We start from the raw sequence: 19,533 nt of genomic DNA, 5'->3' as shown, positions 1-19,533 counted from the left end.
TAAGCGACATCCGCTCGATTAATTCCCTTCCGAGGTCCCCGATACCCTTAAACCCTCCGCGGATATCCGCCCTCGCGACCTGTTGTCTCTTCCTCCACGTCTCCTGCCCCTTTCCGGTTTGCAAACAAGCGACCCTTTGGACCGTGTAGCGAGCGACCTGGGACGATGACAGCGGGAGCTACTAAAAAGTTTTCGAATAAAAGTTTAAATACGCCTGGAAAACTTTGTTTCGTAGCCTTTGCAGCCATTCCTCCCTCCTCGTCGCGTCCCTTTCCGTTGCTAACAATATGGCCGGCCCTGAGCTACCATCTTCCCGCTAAGAATACGGGGCATATTCTCGCGCCCCTGTGTACAAAGACCGCCCCTGTATAGGGTGTTACCTTTCCGCGGGGCAATCGCGACCAGCCTCCTATTTCATCCCCCTTTCCACCCCTCCTGCTGCCTCGCTCCCCCGAAAGTTTCGGTATAACTTGGCGAAAATTTAAGGGCAACGCGGCGGCACCTCGCGAGCGCATCCACCGCGAAAGAGGAATCCGTTTCGAGGGGGTAATCGCGGATCTCGGTTTTATCCCGAGGCAGAGGGTAGTTTCGCTGTTGCCAGCGCGCCGCGCAGACGGCCTTTAAATGGAAAACTTGGACCGCGGGAAATGGACGGGTCAACGTTTCCCCCTTCCTTCGAGGTAACCCTTTGTGTTCGTTGTGTGCTTATTAAACGGCCTGCCAGCTGAATTAAGAGATCGCTGGCTAGATCCGCGGAATTAATTCCCGTTCCAATAGGGAGAACCGCGAGATGAAATTCGTGAACAGGCCAGATATCTTTCGGAAGCAATTTAATTCGGACGGTTCGAACCCAGAGGCAATTTCAGTGGGACTCGATTTTATATGTACGCGGGCTTTCGTATCAATTGAGATGCGCTGAACGAGCCGACGTGTCCTGGGAGCTAATGCTGGATATGCATTCGGTGCCGAGTGAAAACAGTATTTTTATTTCGACAAGCTGACTTTGGGATTACGCATGTAGACAAGAGTTAAAACTTGATTGATCTTGCGCGAAGAATTTCGTATATTCTTCCTCAGTTTTTCTTCTTCTTACTACGGTAGAAGCGAACGTGCGATGAAAAATTTAACCACGAGTTCCAGCGTAAGAACGAATTCCTAAGACAAATTCTTGAAAGAAATTTTCAGCGATCCCAACCATTCTTCGAGCATCGTACAGGTGTCTACGTCGTCGGCTCGATAAATGATCTTCTCTGTGGAAAGGTCGATGGCAGGGATAGAAGGATGCCTCGAAGCCCAGAGGCTAATGCCAGAAATAATTCCGGCCTCCTTGCTCGGCGATAATTAATTACGGCCGCTAGGATCGATGGGTGTCCCGAGAGGCAACTAGTGTGTCGAGGCATTATTAAATATCGTATATTCTCAAGAGGCTAATCCCAACCCTTCGGCAAGAACGAGCTGCAGCGTACGGTGGGGGTGAAGAGGGGAGGAACGGTGGCTGGGCGAGAGAATTTCAGGCGATCGTAAAGTTTGCTTTTTGAAAGGAAGATTTAGGAGCGTGTTTAACGAGTTATAAGCTCGTGTAAATAACGGGCTGGCGCTGTCGAGATTTTCGAGCTACTTCCACCTTGCGGGCGAAATGTGTAATAAGAATCTACCAATTTGCTCTGGGATGTCTATTATAGTTTATATGTGGTCTGCAGAGTAGATTCGCCTCGTTTTTTCACCGTTCAAAGATAAAGGGGGAGGTCAAAGTTTAAATTACGAGCACGAACGTTTCGCGTGTAGGATCACTGGTTTCATCGGTCGAATAACTTCGCGATTTTCCCGCTGCTCAATAACGAGCTGGTCAGAAATCTGTCAACAATGCAATTTGGCTCGCTTGTCCCCGATCCTCAACGCCAGGATACCGGTAATTGAATTTTAAATGCGTTTAATTGGGTCACCAGTTAAGCCGTCGACGTAACGCCGCGATATAAAATTAAAATATTCTTCGAAGGCCACTGCGTTGAAACCGCTGCGATATCCACTTCAAAGGAGTCTGGCGATGCAGCCTTTTGCAAAATCTATGACACCATCAATTTCTATTTTCGATTGAAATCGTCAGCTATCCCTTGGTTCTCCTTGCCATACGAATCTCTCGTTACGAGCACGTCGATCAATATGTCAAATTCGAAGGTCTAACTTCCCGGTCGAATCTTATCTGGCCAGATAGGGCGGAAGCTGGTCCCATTGGAAACTGTTCGGTGGCGCTTAACGTCCTGTCGGTGAGTTATTGCTCGCTATGGCCGGGTCATTAATAACTCCGTAATATTAAGATTGATTTCGAGGCGGGAAGGCGACGAACATGGGCCACTGGCCGATTTCACGAAAATTTCCCGCAGCTACGCAGTCAATCATCTGTTTCGCGTATTACCGTGCAGCAGTTGCGTGGAGGAAACATGCCCGAGACTCCTGTTCGAGAGAGCCATTACGCGAGTCCATTTCGTCTTGTTCTCCCCGTTGACCTCAGGACATCAGCGGCTCAAAAAACGCTACTTAACAACAAAACAACTATCCTAGGAAACACTTCATCACAGAATATACTAGCTCGAGATCTTTTTTAATCACTCAGCGGGTACTTAGCTATCGCGATCGTTACAGGGGAACCCCATTTACTCAGCTCCAAAGAGGAAATCAAGGCAGCCAAAGGCCTCTGCTTGCCCCAGTTAAGCCCCATTCGCGAAACAATTATTCTGACGCGAGCATCCCGCCGAAGACAGTTTTAGAGTTACGCCTCGAAGCGGAACAATCGAAGCTGTTCGCTATTCAGGGCCGAGGAGTGAAGGGAAAAAATCAGGGAACAAGGATCCCTGTGTCCCAAGTGGAAATCCATGGCTCGCAATTACCCCAATGAAAGGGCACGGTGAAACCTGCGCGATACAACAATAATCCGAGCTACTGGGCAGGTAAGGCTGCGAGGTAAAATTGCGAAGCTTAATGGCAGTAATACCGTCGTGGCCGAGCCTTGTATGGCGTTAATAATGCAGTATATTGAGATTGGTTTCGCTGCAGGAGAACACCAGGCCAGTGCCACGGGGACCTGACCTAGGCATCCGCCCAAGTTATTCGCGCTGCTTTAATAATACACCCCGCAATGTGCAGATACTGCTCTTGCCCTCCTTGCCTAAAGATTACGTTCGAGAGCCTGAGCGTGCTCGAGAAACACGCCACGCACGTAAATTGGTCATCCAGGGGTGGTTCCCTCTCGCTGGAAATTCGTCTTTCGGTCAAGAGTCATTTGTTAATGGGTTCATGGCAACGAAGAGAGAGTTCTAACTGGTAGAATGAAGCTTTCGAAGGGGGTGTATCCGCTTATATCAATTGGCGATTTTGAACTTTCAGTATTCGAGGATCGTTTTCTAGTAGAGTAAGCTTAATTAAGTAAGTTAGTGATATGGAGCCGATTGATTCGTGTATTCTTCCCTGTTTCTACGATATTTTGCAGTGCTATGGGAGTCGATAAATGGGAGAGAGAAAATTTTTGGAAATGATTCTACATGATCCAAATGGAAATTAGTAGACGCTTTGTTTTTTAATTTTTAATTAGCTCGATAATGCATTATTCATTTACTGTGTTCTATTCTATTATAAATTCATTATCCATGTAATTACCGTCGAAAAATATTGAGAGAACGAAGCGAGAAAATTATACAAGTTTAATTCTAGATAAATTTCCTATTTTCGATAATAATCGCTCAACTGTGATTGAATCAGGGCCCACAAAAACTACTTTTTCCTGGAATTTTAAAGCATTAGGTGTCTAAGAATTTTGCGATCACGCTATATTTCTAATTCAACTATATGTACTAATTCTCATGCTTGACCCTGGTTTTGCCTTTCACGATATATTCAATTTCTTACAATTTATCATTCTGTTACTCTTGAAATTCACCCGATGATAGCAGGCAAAATAACTCCTTAAATTTTCTCCCACCTGTTGTCGACGATCATGTATACCTGGCTAAGACTTCCTGTTGCACTCGAGAGGGTGACAGGAAGATCGAACGCGCAAATCAAAGAGAGACTTAGCCGGGATAGGGAAGCGAGACGTGAGGACATTTGCCCGAGGCAAAACGTATCTTTCCAAACAAATGGAGCCAACCCTCTTCCCGTGTTTTAACCAAGCGTGAATCGATACAGGCGAGCCGATAGACTCCATTGTTCGAGCCAGCAAAGGAATCCCTTGATCTTCCGCGGAATTGTTTCGTTCGCCGTTTAATAATCGTTCGAGCGGGGACGATAAAAGGCTGATTTATATCAAAGCGAACAGTGGCAAACTTTTCCACTTTCCTCACGAATAAAATCTGTTCTAAGGTAACGCGAGCTTAATTCAGCCGTTTAGCGCGGGAGCTTTAATTTCAGCGTTGTTTTTCTTTCGAACCGCTGCACCTGCGACCTCTTCTGCAGCGAGGTATCGCTCGAGAACGCGATGCGAGGCACTTTGAGGCGATCCACGATTTGAAAATAAAATGCGGATAATGAGCTCGACGAGAGAGGGAAGCGTTCGGAGAGGACCTACGTGATATCGATTCTTGGGGCTCGAAGTGCGATATATTCAATGAGGTTCTCTCACCTTCTTTGTTGGCGCTGCTCTTGATCTCCGTGGCCTTCGGCGCCGCGGACGGCTTCGGAATTTCTGCAAATAAAAATCATCCAGCTTCAAGGGCCGACTCCTTTGAGCGCTCTCGCCACTCGATTCGCTTGACTCGAGTGAGTTTTAGTTCGAATAACCGCCGCGATGGCAAACTGATCTCGCTCCAATAATGGGGATACTTTAGGAAACGAGTTGTGCTAAACGTTCTCCTTCACCACGCTGGGGGATATCGCGTCTAGATTTTATAGTCTTCATCAAAATCTTAGAATCGCCCCGTGGATTCAAAGGGAAGACGCTCAGAACGAGACAAAAGACTTTGGAATTAATATTCCACTTATGTTTATGGTTTCTCAATATTTGTAATTATTGGAAGCAGATAAGAGGAAACTAAAAAGTAATCTGTCTTCATTTGCTTTCAATAGCAGCTGCGTCATGAATGCTAGCACGAAAGTGTGTATAAATTCATGGTATAGGTGAATGAAGCTCAATGGCAATCGTTTGTCATCTTACCGTACAACCTAATAGAGCCCTCGGTCTCGCCCAGCGAGTTCTTGCTGATGCAACGATAGTTGCCAAAGTCGCCAGCCTGCAGGTTCTTGATGGTGAGCTTCATGTACGCTCTGTAGCTGTTCTCCATGATGTTCGTCGTGTACTTCTCGTTCGATAGTATCATCTCCTCGCCCAGGAACCAGTAGCTCATCGCCCGTGGATAAGCTTCCGTGTGGCAGTCGATCGTTACATTGGTGCCAGCTGGTGCACCGACCAGCTGATTCGGCACGAAGATCATCGGCGAAACTTTAACATTAATGAAGGTTGGTTATAGATAGAAAGGGATTTATTCGATGGAATTATTCTCTATTTGACGTATGGTTTATTTAAGTAGAATCAGCCAAAAGTGGAATCATATTTCTTTAAGATGGAGAAAGTGGATCGTTGTCACCCCTCGAACTTTTCAGCTCATCAGCAACCTGTCGGAATCGAAACTAATTAGAGGCAGATGTGAACAGACCACGTAGCGAAAAACAGCCAAATACTTCTATTTTAATTTGATAGGAATAAGTAGCATCTCTGTAAGCTCGTATAAGGGGGTCGAAGTCGTGCACGAAAATGGCGCCTCACGCTTACTACCATCATAGCGAAACTCGAATTGGTCTTCCAAGAAACAAACCCTACACATTTCTTTTCCCTTCTTCTCTGGCAATTTTCCCTTCCAGAACGCTCGAGTACTCTTTTCGAAGAAGGTTTCCTTAATAATTTATCCATAACAAGAACTCAGAATCCAATAACGATAATAGAATCAATGTCCCGAGTGAAAGAAGCCGTCCACTCGACTCGATTTAAAGTTCGATAGACAGAGACGGGGGGGAGGAAAAATTAATGCGGCGCTGTAGGATTCCGCGGGCGGAACGAAACGAGAAGTTGGCGAACTACAATAACGCGGGCGTCGTTTAACATAATCGCGCCATCTTCCCGTCTCCATCCTGTTTCCCGGCGCGGCAAATAGAGTTGCTTCGGGACAATTTTCTGACTCGTGAGCCCGACCACGACCGCCAGCCAGAGGTTCCAGGTGAAAAACTTTCCCTGCTCGAAGTTTCTCCATGGGGGCAAAGGGAGCGAGGGCGCGTGTCCTCTCGTTCGCCTGGAATTGATCAAATGTAAATACTGTCCCGGATACCTGGCATCCGTGGAAAATAACCAGCACGAGCAGCATCCGCAACTTAATTCGACCGGAATAAATAGAACTCTGGCGGAACTTTGTGGCGAATATGCGGAGCCCTTCAGCTGGGGAGTGTACGACGCAATCAACGAGGGATGGAAGCGAATTGGACGATTTTTTGACCTCGGGGGAGGAACCACCGTGGACTGACCTTTTCTGAGACGAGTTTCATTGACGCGGGACAGGGACCTGGGAGAAATTTTATATAAAACACTTTGTAAAGGATCGAAAAGTATTTTTTCTCAATTTTTGAGATAAGTGTTTGTTACTATTAGTTTTTTAGAATTTTAAGTGTATTGTCGAAGGAAAAGATTGGTTTTTTAAAGATTTTATCAGAATTAAGGATTGATATGAATGTATCGGTGGTTCGTGAGTACCTTTAGTAAGAGTATGCCATCTTGGTTAGTTAATCGACGAGGATTTGTGCCACATAAAGCCTACAAGATACGAGAACAAAACTACTGGCGAACGAACGGGGTTAACCGTAGATGAATAACACGAAGCGCACGGTGTTGCAAGCATCTCTCGAGGGTGGCCATCGGCGGTATGCATCAGGCTCGCCACAAATCCACAAATTGCCAGAGCTGACCCTAATTAACGCATACTTCTCTCGATTTCCCACCATGGACTCTATCCATGTCTCCCATCCATCGAGTCTCCTTCATCCTGCTCGCAGAGAGCTCTTGTTCTTCGTGCAAGCTCCGTTGAGCTATTAGCTGCGGTATAAATTAATCTAAGCTTACCAATACAGTGCACTCGAATGCGTTTACGAGGGTTTTAGAGCTAATTCTCCAATTTTCCTCATGTATTTTGGACTGGAGTTTGAAAAGCTTTTCCATAGAAATTATTGAAAGCCAGAGATGACGTTTAAAGTATTGCGAGAGAATAAAATGACTCGTTAATTTCGAGAAGGTTCGTACTCTTTGCTTTCTTTAACTCTCGATGGACCAAGGTCTCGAAGTTGAGAGCGAAGTTCTTTTGAAGAAAAGTCAAGAAAAAAGGAAGCACGTAGCTTGTTCCCTGGTGTAACAAACTTTCCAGTTTTCAAAAGGATTTGCTGCTCAAACAGCGTCTTAATTATCCGAACTCGTGTATTATGCCATTAGTTACTTGGGCAGAGACGCAGTGTTCTAGTTCGAGTTCAGAGTTATCGCATGCGACCGAGCAACGAGACTAATCGGATTTTTCTGAGCGTTCTCCACTCGGTGTCTTCTGCGGGACAAAAAGGGGAATAAACTCTGGATACACGAAAGGTCAACCTGCTGAATTCTGCATGGCTCATCAACGTTCTTGATGAAGCACGTTCTCGCGAGGGGACACCTTGAATTATGACCCTCGTCCCCCTTTGCTCCTGCACCCCATTGTCGGTGGATTACTGTGGCGTGCATTAACTTCATTAATTAACCGTAATTGCATCTATTTTAGGTATGAATTGAAATTGAAATTCTTCTTACAACTTTTAGATATCTGTTTCACGATTTGTAGATTTGATTTTCGAAGTGTTTTTTAAAAAGAAGTAATGGTTACTCTCGATACCTCTTTGCTATTTTTATTTCATGAAGAGTGATGCCTGTAACGAAAAGGGAATTGAATAAAACGATCCAGCGATGCTCGAGGATCACTCGAATCCTTTATACTGTCGCTTTGGCCTGTCCGAATTCGGTTAGAATTTGTATAATGCCTCTCTGGAGGCTTCGATGAGTATGGAACGCGATCGTAATCCTGCGAGGATGAATTGCCCTTTATCACGCTTTGCTTTCGAAGGGAAAAATACAGCATTCGATTATTTCTTTACCACGTGTACATTTTTAAAAGAGTTATGGAAACTTCAAAATCGTTGTCATTTGTCATTAATCGCATTCCAACATGTTTTGTAATAAAAGAGTTACCATTTCAAGGTTCATTCTTGCTCAAACTTCAAATAAGTAGTAATTTGGAAGTGTTGTAGTATTTCGATAGATAACTTTGATAATTTAGAAGAAAGGTTCTCCAAGCACTCTTTTAAGACATTCGAGAAACAGTCTATTTTAGAAAATAGTCGGATAAAACAAAGATCCAAGGGGAATGGAATTCCATAGAGAGCTCTCGGAGCATCTCCACAATGAAATTCCATCGCATGAAACAACTACCTAGAAATAAAAGCAATGAAAACGCGTGTCCCTCGATCACGGCAGAATCCAAGATTTCCCCATGCTTTCTTCCCTCGCGACTCAAAGGCCGCGGTTCCTCCACCCTGGTAGCATAATATGCAAAGAAGCCATACGTCAGTGTACAAAGTGGCACAAGCGAAATCCAGTAGACAAAGATATTCCCTGCTCGTGTACCGCATATCCCGAAAATTAAGGAGCGACGAGAACCTTCCCCTCGACCTGCCCTCGAAGGGCAGCTGACCCGAAACAAATCGTTCAGAAGATTTAAGTGTAGGCTAGCGGTTTTAGTCACACAGTAATTCGATTTTCTTTTTGTAACCGCAGTAGAACGAAACAAGCTCGACCATCGCGTGCAAAGGGGCAGAATCGAGTTTCACCCCTCGAGCGTCGACCGAGTCTCTTTGTGGCGCTGCGCAAAGCGCTTCCGTTCGATTCTTCGTATCCCCAGGACACTGAACATCGTTTCCACGCCAGATCCCGATCGATCCAGCGCCGAGTTGAAAATCAAAAACAAGGGTTGGCCAAGCCCTGCGTGAATAAACAACGCCTCGCGATAAATATTCGAGGATCGAGGAGCTCATAAGCCCGGAGACAGACGGATAAAAATTATTCAGAGACGGCGTTTCGCAGAGACGAGAACGCGAGGCGGCACAAAAGTGCTCGGAGCCGAGATGCTTCGAGGGTGAGTGCAGGAGCCAGTGTTTCCTGGTCTAAATAAAATATGTCCGCGCCCTTCTAAATATTCAAAGGATGGTGCAGGCCTGTCCCGTGGCCTCTAGACTCTTCTTGTCGCGTTACGCACGCACACGTCCCACGCCGAGTGACACGAACGAATGGAACGCATAAAAGGGAAAAATGACCAGAAACTGCGGGACGGTGGCGCGAGCCTCGAGCTGCTGGTATTTCCCTCGAGGTTTCCTCCACTGGCGTGGCTCGTCGCGGCGCATCTGCTCAACGACTGCTCCCCTTCCCTTCACCATCCCTGTCTCCTCCGACACCTACACAAGCCACCTTCGTCGTCCATGGAATGAAATTTAAACAATACCCCGTCGAAGAACGACTATTCCGTTTCGAATCTCGCTCGCGGGAGTTCACCCGTGAACTTTAACCTGCTGCTCGCGTCCTACGTTGCGGGCCAAGCTGACGGGTTTTATTTCGCTTCGGGGGTGACTTCTTTCTCCCTGTTTCTTTCGAGCAAGTCATTTGGAATATTGGCCAGGGACCTGTTGAAGGGTAGACGGGTCGATCGGGAAAGAAATCGTTGCTGTTTTTGCGTGAATGGTGAGAAGATGGATTCTAACTAGATTACAAGTACAATAATTCCGAAAGTATTCTCGAAGAACGTCTCTAATAGTTTCTCCCGCCACATACTTAATCGTATTTCTACCATTAAGTACTGCGAGAACGTAGCTTTCAGAGATCTCGTTAATTACTCCCGATTTGACTTATTAAGCCAGAAAGAAGCGGAACTCCGCTCCTCGCTGCGTTTTCCCATTTTTCCACCTTCGTTAATTAACATACTTTCCCTCCTTGTTCCGCCGCTTTGTGCCGGTCCCAGGTTCCCGGAGTATCGCCGACAGAGCGCACGGGGGAACGCTTTTATTTGCGAATACTCGGCGTAACGGGAAATGAAAAATACGCGAGCCGTATCAGCGGACAAACGGTGGCTCTTCTCCTCCAGGGGCGCGCGCGCGCCTGCACCCCGAACGATAATACGCGTGGTATCTTGAACGTTTCACTCACATTCGACGTCGACGGTGATCCGCTTGCTGACTGTGGGCGGCACGCCATTGGTCGCGATGCAGAGGTACGCGCCCATTTCGTTCCGCGTGATCCTCGTCAGGTTTAATTGCTCGCCCTCGTACACGAGCACTGAAACCAAAAGCAGAAATTGATTCGGCTCGATCGGCCGGCGTGAATCTATAGTACAGGTTGGAATAAACAAACGGTCCGTGTTCGACATAAACGTATAAACAGAATCCTCCGAAGAGAGCACCCGCTGCTTCTGGCCCAGGCTTTATCGGCCCGGTTAAATGAAACCCTTTTTCGAGCGGATCGTAACAGAGGGATGGGTGGGGAAAATAAAGGGAGCCTGAAAAAGAGTGCGGGTGGACACAATACGTATGGGTTTGCCGAATTTTTGTATCCCTTTTTTGTCATGTTGCGTTCAATTTATACCTTTTTCTTTTATTTTCTTGTGTGCTAGACAGTGGGAGAAATTTTTAATAAGTAAAAGGGTTGTGGTGTCTTTTTATCATTTAGGTCAATCATTTTTTAGAAATACTATACTGTCGTATAAAATAAGTGGGGAAAAAATACAGTTGAGGATATTTAGGATGTGATCAAAGATATCGAGGCAAGTTTTAGTGAGTTTATGTGGGTTACATGACTTCAATTGTAGAGGCATTAACATCGAGCACGATTAGATGGCGCTTGAAAGCCTCCCTTATGTAGTTTCCTTTTAATCCAAGATATAAAACTAGCTGAGAGCCAAGAAATGCAGAGGGAATTAAAAGAGAGAGATGGAAAGAGGCAAAAAAGAAATGGTACTCGGTTGCAATGGACCAAGCTACTAACAGGGCTCGTAATTATTATTATCGTCATCATGACTATTATTACAATTGCTGTTGCGAGGAAATGGATTCTATCGCTTCTCCAAAGAGGAAGTTCGTTTTGTTTTCTTGCTTTATTCATTACCTCGAATACTGTTACGTTCCATTGTTGACGCCACCTTAGTCCCGTTCAAATATGTCATTCGAGGCGATAGAAAACATGTATATTTATATAACAAGTTTAATTGTATTTTGAGAGGAAAAATTAGCGTCGTTTCATAAATATGTATACGCTGGCAGGAACGTTTTAATTAATGAGCTCTTTGTTCGGAAAGAAACTCGTCCACTGAGGGGAGAAATATCGTGCTACAGAGGGAGTGAGCTCTTCTTTCCTTAAAAAGTGCTTTTATTGTTCTTTTAAAAAACGAATGCTTTCTGCATTAATTGAAAAGGTGTCCAGGTCTCTGGCAGCTACCTTAAATGTGGCACTGTATTACAATTTCAACGATTTTGAAAAGCAGTTCAATTTCATTTTTCCTGATCCCTCCGTATAATGCGTTGTCTGACCAGCCACCGACTCGCTCTACTTCCACCGAATCGTATCTTTGCTCAGTCGTAAAAGCAAACAGATTGTACTTTTCCGGGTTCAAACATCAAATATTATTAGAATACATTTTCCCTCGGGCGTTTCCACCCTCATACAAACACACACAGGAAAAAGATATTTCTGAGGGGATTATGGTTCGGGTGGCTTCGTTTCTCGCGACGTTTATCCATGAAAATAATTAATGAGAGCACCGAGGGCGGAAGTCGATAAATTAAGAAAGAAGAGGGCCTTCCGAGGGAACGACAATATCCGATCTAGCCTCTTCTTAGCTTGTTAGCGATCATAAATCTTCACGCCAACTCGCTTCAATTTTATATCAACTCGGATCATGATTCGCCCCTCGGAACACTGTCATCGCTCTCAACGACAGACACCTCTCGAATCCACTTTTGGAAGCTTATAAATAAACTCGATCCCAAGTTCCTCAAGGCGAACAATAGCGCGTCTAGTTCCTTTCCCATGAATTTTCAGATCATCTAGAGCATTTCAGAGCGCCTGTTATTTGTGGTGGCTGGTCGACTCTCTTTGGAAAACAATCACGCGCCAGACGGAGCCCAGAACGGATGGACAGCGCAGCGAATCAGCGATCTCCCCTCTTCACGTTCATAAATCTTTACCGCGGGTTTATTCTGGCTTTACTCGCCTCCTAGGCGCGATTAACCCTGTCGGCCATTAGACCAGGCGATGTTTCTTCCACGAGACACGCGCCCTGCCAAACTGCCTTTCCGCGTGCACGACACGCCGACACTCGTCGAGCACCGTCCGCCAAGGCGTTCGATCGATACCCACGAATTATTGAGAGAGGGATCACGGCTGAATTTCGGGGCATCCAGCCACGAGCTGACGCGAGATAACGCTTTGCGACCGTCCGTCACGTTTCACGACCTCCGTCACCAGTCACTCCTCTCCTTCGCTTGAAAAAATATCGCTGTGCTTTCGGGAACTTTTATCGAGCCAATAAAATCGGCGACTTGAGCCGACGGATACGCTGCCTGGCTTCAGAGTCGCGATTGTATCGAGGGGCATTGAAGATTTCATGGGCCGATGACGGAGGAAAGTAAATTGACTTAAGTAGCTATGTACATCTGACGGAAAAAGGCCTGACTATGGGGTTTTTCAGGAACCTATTCGGTTTTATGAACCGAAATCGTGCACCCGTGGAAGTATTTTTCAAATGAAAAGTTACACTATCGGTAAATAGAGCTCGAGTGGTAGATACTGAGAGGTATTAGGAGAAATTGCTTAATCCACGGCAGTGGATGAAAATTTCCATAGACATATTGTTCGACGCGCACTCATCGAGCGATCAAACAACTGAGGCGAGTTTTTTTTCATCAGAACGATATCGGCTCTGGCTGCGAGTTCATTTCGTTGTTGCTTCATCTGCTATTAATGTATTCGTCTATTGACGGCAGGAGTGTTTAGGCAGCAACTACGTTCAAAGCTGGGATGCAAATCGATACATCGAGTTGGTCGCTGTTAATAGCCATTCCGAGAGAAGAGTTCCGACGAAATTTTTATGCTGTGTGACGAGCGACGACAGCTGGAAACTTCATTATCGTGCTACTGGTGTGCAGTTTCTCGTAACCTGAGAGCTATGTTATTCATGAAAACCAGGTATATAAAAGCAGAAATTGATAGAAATAATTGATCACTCCTTTCATTTAATTTATTTCTGTTAATGGATGAATGCACGATTTTGGAAATTTTATTACCACAGGATAACAGTTAATTAGCGTTTATTTATAACTTGGATAGTAATTATGCATGCTTTGTAAGTAAAATTTAAAATTCGCTTCAGTCTGTCTCTTCCCTGACATAACTTTAGATAGAATTTTATGTCTCAAGCAGGTAATTGTCATTCGATTAAAATTGCTTTACTTTTTATTGTTTGCGAGTAGTGACATTTAGTGAAACGTTTTAAAATAAACGAATATTCCTTACTGCCTGTCATATATATAAAATATTATTCAAACTTACTGGAATCTATTCTCGCTTGTGTCTGACCACGACACCCTTCTTCCACTAAAAACAAATACCCCAAGCATCGAACGCACCACTATATATCAGCAATACTAACAAAAATAATAAACAAGAATCAATGACAGACTATCACCTTCAATAACATTCCTCACCTTCGAAACTCCCTGAAAATCCGCCTGGTCTGACCATAGCTAGTCTTTCTCTACTTACGAATCTCTTCCATTCAAAGCTTGTCCGTGTTTCACTCGACCAGACTAAGTACCTTTCCTCGCGTACACTCGGCGTCGGTAAATTTGATTTAGCGATTAATTATACGATTCTAAGTTTAATTACACACCCAGCCCCCTTTGTCCCACCCCCGTTAATTTCCTCGCTCTCTGTCCAGAGATGAAAGGAAACAGCTTTTTTCCTCCGTGGGGAGCAAGCGTAAAACTGAAAGTAATCGCGATTAATCCTCAACGGTTTAAAGGCGTCGCGAGTTCCCGCTGAACAAATGGCCTCAAGGGCCACGAAATAACGTTAGTCGGCGCGGGAGCCCGCGTGCAGTCGAGGACGTCGCGTGTGCGCGGCTCGAAAGCTCGGCGAAATGGTCAGGCTGGTCGTTCATGAATTTGTATGAAGCTTCAGAGGGGCTTGGGTGGTCGGGAGCGCGGCTTCGCAGATGTCGCAGCAGGGGAACTGGTCGGAGAAAGAGGAAACGAGGAGTGGTGGCGGTCGAGGAGCGCCTCCGAGGGCGGACGGAGGCGATGAATCCGTCCGCGATGAAATAGACGGGGGAATTGTATAGTCGGTCGCAGGACGCGCGAACGCTTCGGATTTAATGGCTATTTGCTCTCCACGGAGACGAATGGGACACCGTGTGCTATCGGTGGTCGCCGTGAAGCAAGTGTCTGTGGAAATTGCTTGGGAAGAGAAAAATAAATGTCGTAAGGGTGAAACAGTAAACCTACTGGAGGGGAATCAGTTTCATTTGACTGGGGAGAGATCAAAGACTGTGTACAGTCTCAAATTCGGTTTAGCCTTTCGTTAGAAATCTACCCCCTCGTTGCCTTATACCCCACTCCCAGGGAAGTGGGGAGATCCGCCGGCAAACGAGGATCGAATAAATAGCGAACGAACGTTCAGTCCAGTCGACAATCGAATAAACATCGCAGGAAAGACCAATCGAATATCCATGCCGCGTGTTTGCCCGATGGTATCGTGCACGCTGAATCAACATTATAAGCGTGCCTGTAAAGAGGGAATTTCGGTGGTATACTCAAATATTGATTATTCTGTTCGCGAATGTTTAAGTGCAGACGATAACAGTCGAGATTGGAAGGAGTGGGTGGTGCACGCGAACGGGGCACAGGGTTACGGGGTGATAGTCGTTTCAGGAGCGTCGTCAAATAACAGAGATACTCATAAATTGTCAGGTGTTTTTAGGTTAGTAGATTAAGTCAGCAAATCTTTACAAAAGAGAAATTGATAATTTAGGAATATAAAGGTTGGGGACTATATAATTGATTACGTAAATAATAAACAAAAATTTCTCTCCAGTTTTTAGGTAGCTACTCCTAATATTTTGAGTACACCCTCTACCCTCTTCTGTTTGCGCGGCGAGCAATCAAGGATGATATCTCGATACGGTCCCGACGCGTTGGCGTCCGTGTATATCCAATTGTGCAACATTCATGCGAGAATTGGCTCGCCAGCTAATTGGACGTGAAACTGTCCGCGCGGAACGCGTCGACGAGCGTAAACAAATTAGCCTGCTTTTCAATCGCGAAGCTTAATTCGGCTGGATGTCCGATGAAAGACGCGCCGATACGTTTCCATTGCTCGTCCCCTCTGTGTCTAGTTTCATACGTCTGCGTGGTTTTATTTTTTCGTCGCCGCCCAGGGTCCAGGTTCGACGTTGTCGAGTGTAACTGGCCAGGTCACTTGGACAACGTAGTATCGCTGGCAAGCGAGCAGAGCGGTTCGTCAATCATTACGCGACATTTAATTACGTTACATGGATAGTCGGTCGCGATATTGCGAGGCGCGCAGCGTCGCGACGCCCAGCCGCTCGCCGATACAATATTGACACGATTGGCATACACCGAGGCATCGGTATTTATGTGTAAATACAAACCAGGCGCAATAAATAAAATGAAGTGTTATAGATATTGCCTGGCCAGGATTAATCCCGCGTTGTCGACGAACGGCTGCGTATTTACACGCTCCCCATCCCCTGTAACTCTTCATTTTTTTAATGGATCGTTCCGCGTGGATCACAGGTACTCGGTTGATCCGCGGCAAATTAGATTTGCTCGTGGCTGGGGTCAGGAACCGATAAAGCGTTGCTGGTTTTTTTCGCTGCAAAACAATCAACTTGGTTGTTCAACAGCTTGTAAACTTCGTAATATTAATTTGCAATTTTAGACTTTCAAACGGGGCTGTGTGCAACTCTTTTGTTTCTCGTTTCAAAGCATCTCTCGGTGGAGTAATTAATGCGAGTCGTTGTCGGTAACGCACCGTTTACCGTTGCCCCAATTAAATGCAAACAAAAGTTCTTTCATCCCCTTAATTCACTGGTCGCAACTTTCGAGAATTGCCGCGCAGATGTAAAATAGCCGAGCAATTACTCACACGGAAGCTCGACGCGGTTTCGCTAGCGGCTGCAGAGTGCAGCGGAAGTCTATGATAGGGCGCAATGCGGAATAGTCAAAGGGCCACTAGCTTCTCTTTGGTTATAAACCGATCAACGTGGGCGCAGAACAATCAATTTTCCGGCTTACCAGCGATTGACTGAGACGAGTCCCTCGTTCCACGCAATTATGTGGATGCCAGTAGTGCATGTGCGCGTAGTTTCAGACGCCGAGCCTTAGGATGAATGGGAACGTATCTCCCATTTGGATCACTTGTTAGTCATGCGCTCTGTACAGCGTGACTCGTGTAATACTATGTGTGAATTTGGGAAAATCGAGTATGATGACGTTGTCGAGTTGAAACCTTCAGAGATGCAGCTTGCTTTCAACGATTGACTCCTAGGCAAAGGGTGTTGAAACTTTTAATGATTCTGTAACTCGGCCCGCTGCGTAAGATTTCATCCCTGCACCTCTGTACCATTTGTATCGAACGATATTAGGTATGAGATGGCGCTCGTTACGTATCAGCCGGATTTCCACGTCGACGAAGGCCATCAAAGTGGCTCCCTAAACTCCAGACTGACTGTATACTGGCACTTTGTCCGGTTGCTAGTTGCATTCCGATTGTGGCAAGCATTTGACGGATATACAGATCGTCGCTAATGGCCTCGACAAAATTGAGATCGATATCATATCTGTATCTCTCTGTTCACTAATCCCTCTTAAGTCGCCTAAAGAATTTCTTATGTATCTGTTGCGATAATGGCGATTGAGGATTCTAACACTGATGCTAGCTATCTGAGGATTAATTTCTTGTTGCAGAACATTGTATTGGTGCTACAAAAACTAGCTCAAGAATTTAATTACTTCTTTACTTGTTGAAAGTTGGAAAATTTGAATGTTTGAAATTTGCTACGCTAAGAAAAAATCCCCACTCCGTTGTTGGTCTGTTCAAAATGGTATTAACTCCATCGTGAAAATTGCGCAAAATAACGTCTCGGCTGTTGCTTTTCTACAGTTTGCATTCTGCATGGTAGCTTTGAGCCTCGTTCAGAGAAAATCTGTTGACAGAGGGTGGTTGGGCAAGGCTCGAGCAGTAAAGGCGGATTTAACGAACAAAGTTGAAAAGGATTCCATTCGATGGGACGATTTGACAGAAAGAAAAAGCGTGTCGCTAGGCTGTGTCTTCATTCATCTCTTTAGCTTGGCAAGCTCCAACAGTTGAAACGAAAAAAGAAGCAAGCTTGATGCAAGCGGTTTTAAATTTCTTGCATGATCTACCTCTCGTTTTCTTATTTATCTCTTTTTCGGCGTAGCGCACTCGCTTTGGAAAGCGGAGCACTTTAATTAGCGGAAATTAGCGTGGTCGGAGTAAAAGAATTCGCGACTTCAAGACGGAAACCAACGAGTTTCTTATTCTACTCGCGAACCTATGCTCAAGTGGTGCATTCAGGATGCAAGCCTTCGTGCCTCTTTCTCGATTCCTCCAACTATAGTCGCGAAATGAAGTAAACGTTAATGCAACTTCACCAGTAAAATTGACGCACGCCACGCCCACCGAATTAAACAAACGAACAGGGACACTAAAGTGATTAGTAAAAGACAAGTGCCATCATTTTCGACTCGCTGCTCGATAAGACTTCCGTATTGGAAATGGAAATCAAATAAAACGTCAGTTTCCCTTCCTGTTTACAGTCTACTCGAAGACTACTTTCGAGCTCGACGTAATTCAATTAATTTCGCGAAATGGCGGCCATCGTCAACGCTTCCTTCCTCGCGGAACCACAGTTTCCTCCATCGGTAGGAGAGCCTTGCGACCTGGTAGCAGAATCGTGGCACGACTGGGGCGATTCTCAAATTCATGCAACGACAGCATCCGGATTCTGCGTAATCATCCAAACGGACGATTCACGTTCGATGGTGTTTACTTGCATGAAACAGGATGACGTTAAATTTCCGATAATCCAGCGAGGTTACCACCTCGTCCCATAGTTGGAAAAATTACGAGCTTTTTCCTATCTTCGAAATACGCTGGAGAATCCTTTTTCCTCGTAAGTTTCCTGGTAACGCGCTTTCACGAAGCGTTTCCTTCGATACGTTTACGTAACTCTGATTATCGATACCAAGCGTCTCATATATCTTCCATTTAAGTCTCTGGGTGTTTCGCGTTAGCAGTAGAAAGCCACATTTGCGATAGAACAGATGAAGGTAACTTTCTCAAAGTCGATCGTCTCGATCTTCAATTGCATCATCGTCGAGACGAATATAGATACTCGTAGGATCCAGAACGCAAACAGGGCGAAACGTTCTCCAGTCATATTTGCAGAGACTTCGCCAAGAAATTGTTGGAATTGGACGAGCACGTATCAGAGGCAACGTGGCACATAAAATGTCATCGAGCCTTTAGGTGCATACAAGTTGCGCTCGGTGGAAGGACGTTTGACCCGCAGACCCAAACCACAGCAGCGACGTCAGGCTAACGCAGTGGTCGGTTCACGTGCACGTTACTCGTGAGCTAATGCCTGTGCCACCTGGGACATCCTGACATTCGGATGCTCCGATGTCCAGGCACCACGACGCGCTTCTTCCCAGAGGGCAAACCGTATCTATACCGCTGACTGGTTTTAATCCATCTGGTTTTATGATGACACAGAGTCCTCGAGGACTTCTGGAACTCGGTCAACTAGTCCTGATGCATTACGTATTGGAGGCAGGCCGAGGAACGTTCAAGTTTTAACTCGACTGCGGTGAGACGCTTAGAACGCCACGAACGATTATACCTGGGGGTTATTCCGTGTATTGACTGTGGGACCAAAATTATCGGTGGTGTGCAAGTGATCGTGCAATATCGTTCTTTGAAATGGCGATTCAGACAAAGTGCATGACAGATTAGTTTCTAATAACCTCAAGACTACCCTAGCCTACCTTTTAACGAGGCTTAATTTAGTCTCCCAAAAGAAGTGCACTGGAGCAAGTTACACAATCCTCAAAGTATCTCCTAAGATCAGATTTGGTTCCACTTTTAACTCTTTCATGAAAGAACTTTTTTCCCACCTGTGTGAAAAGCAATTTCGTTGCTAGAAGCCTGTCACGAGACCCAGGAATCCCCTTTGTAGATCCTGCTTAATTTCATCCGCAAATCGCTGCGAATCTTTAGTGCCCAGTGAATATTTCATAGTGGCGCCATGTGTGCGCATAATTTTCGTGCCTCCGCCACTGCCTTCCCGCCAACCTCGTCCGCTGGCTGCCCCCACCAGCAGCGACGTACCACTGACAGAC

At 45.6% G+C, this 19,533-nt stretch overlaps 1 protein-coding gene across 2 annotated transcripts in view; it reads right to left on the bottom strand.

The window, feature by feature from the left end:
* Positions 1–19,533, bottom strand: part of LOC143185744 (lachesin) — a 193,903-nt gene that overhangs the window by 26,246 nt on the left and 148,124 nt on the right. For both annotated transcript variants that reach the window (XM_076388982.1, XM_076388981.1), the window contains exons 6-8: positions 10,244–10,372; positions 5,144–5,428; positions 4,613–4,675 (exon numbers count right to left, since the gene is read on the bottom strand). In XM_076388982.1, coding sequence (XP_076245097.1) covers positions 4,613–4,675; positions 5,144–5,428; positions 10,244–10,372 — 477 coding nt within the window. The remainder of the gene's footprint in view (positions 1–4,612; positions 4,676–5,143; positions 5,429–10,243; positions 10,373–19,533) is intronic.

The sequence above is a fragment of the Calliopsis andreniformis genome, chromosome 12 (assembly GCF_051401765.1).
Source record: "Calliopsis andreniformis isolate RMS-2024a chromosome 12, iyCalAndr_principal, whole genome shotgun sequence".
Classification (NCBI taxonomy): Eukaryota; Metazoa; Arthropoda; class Insecta; order Hymenoptera; family Andrenidae; genus Calliopsis; species Calliopsis andreniformis.
This window is presented reverse-complemented; position numbering and strand designations above follow the sequence as displayed.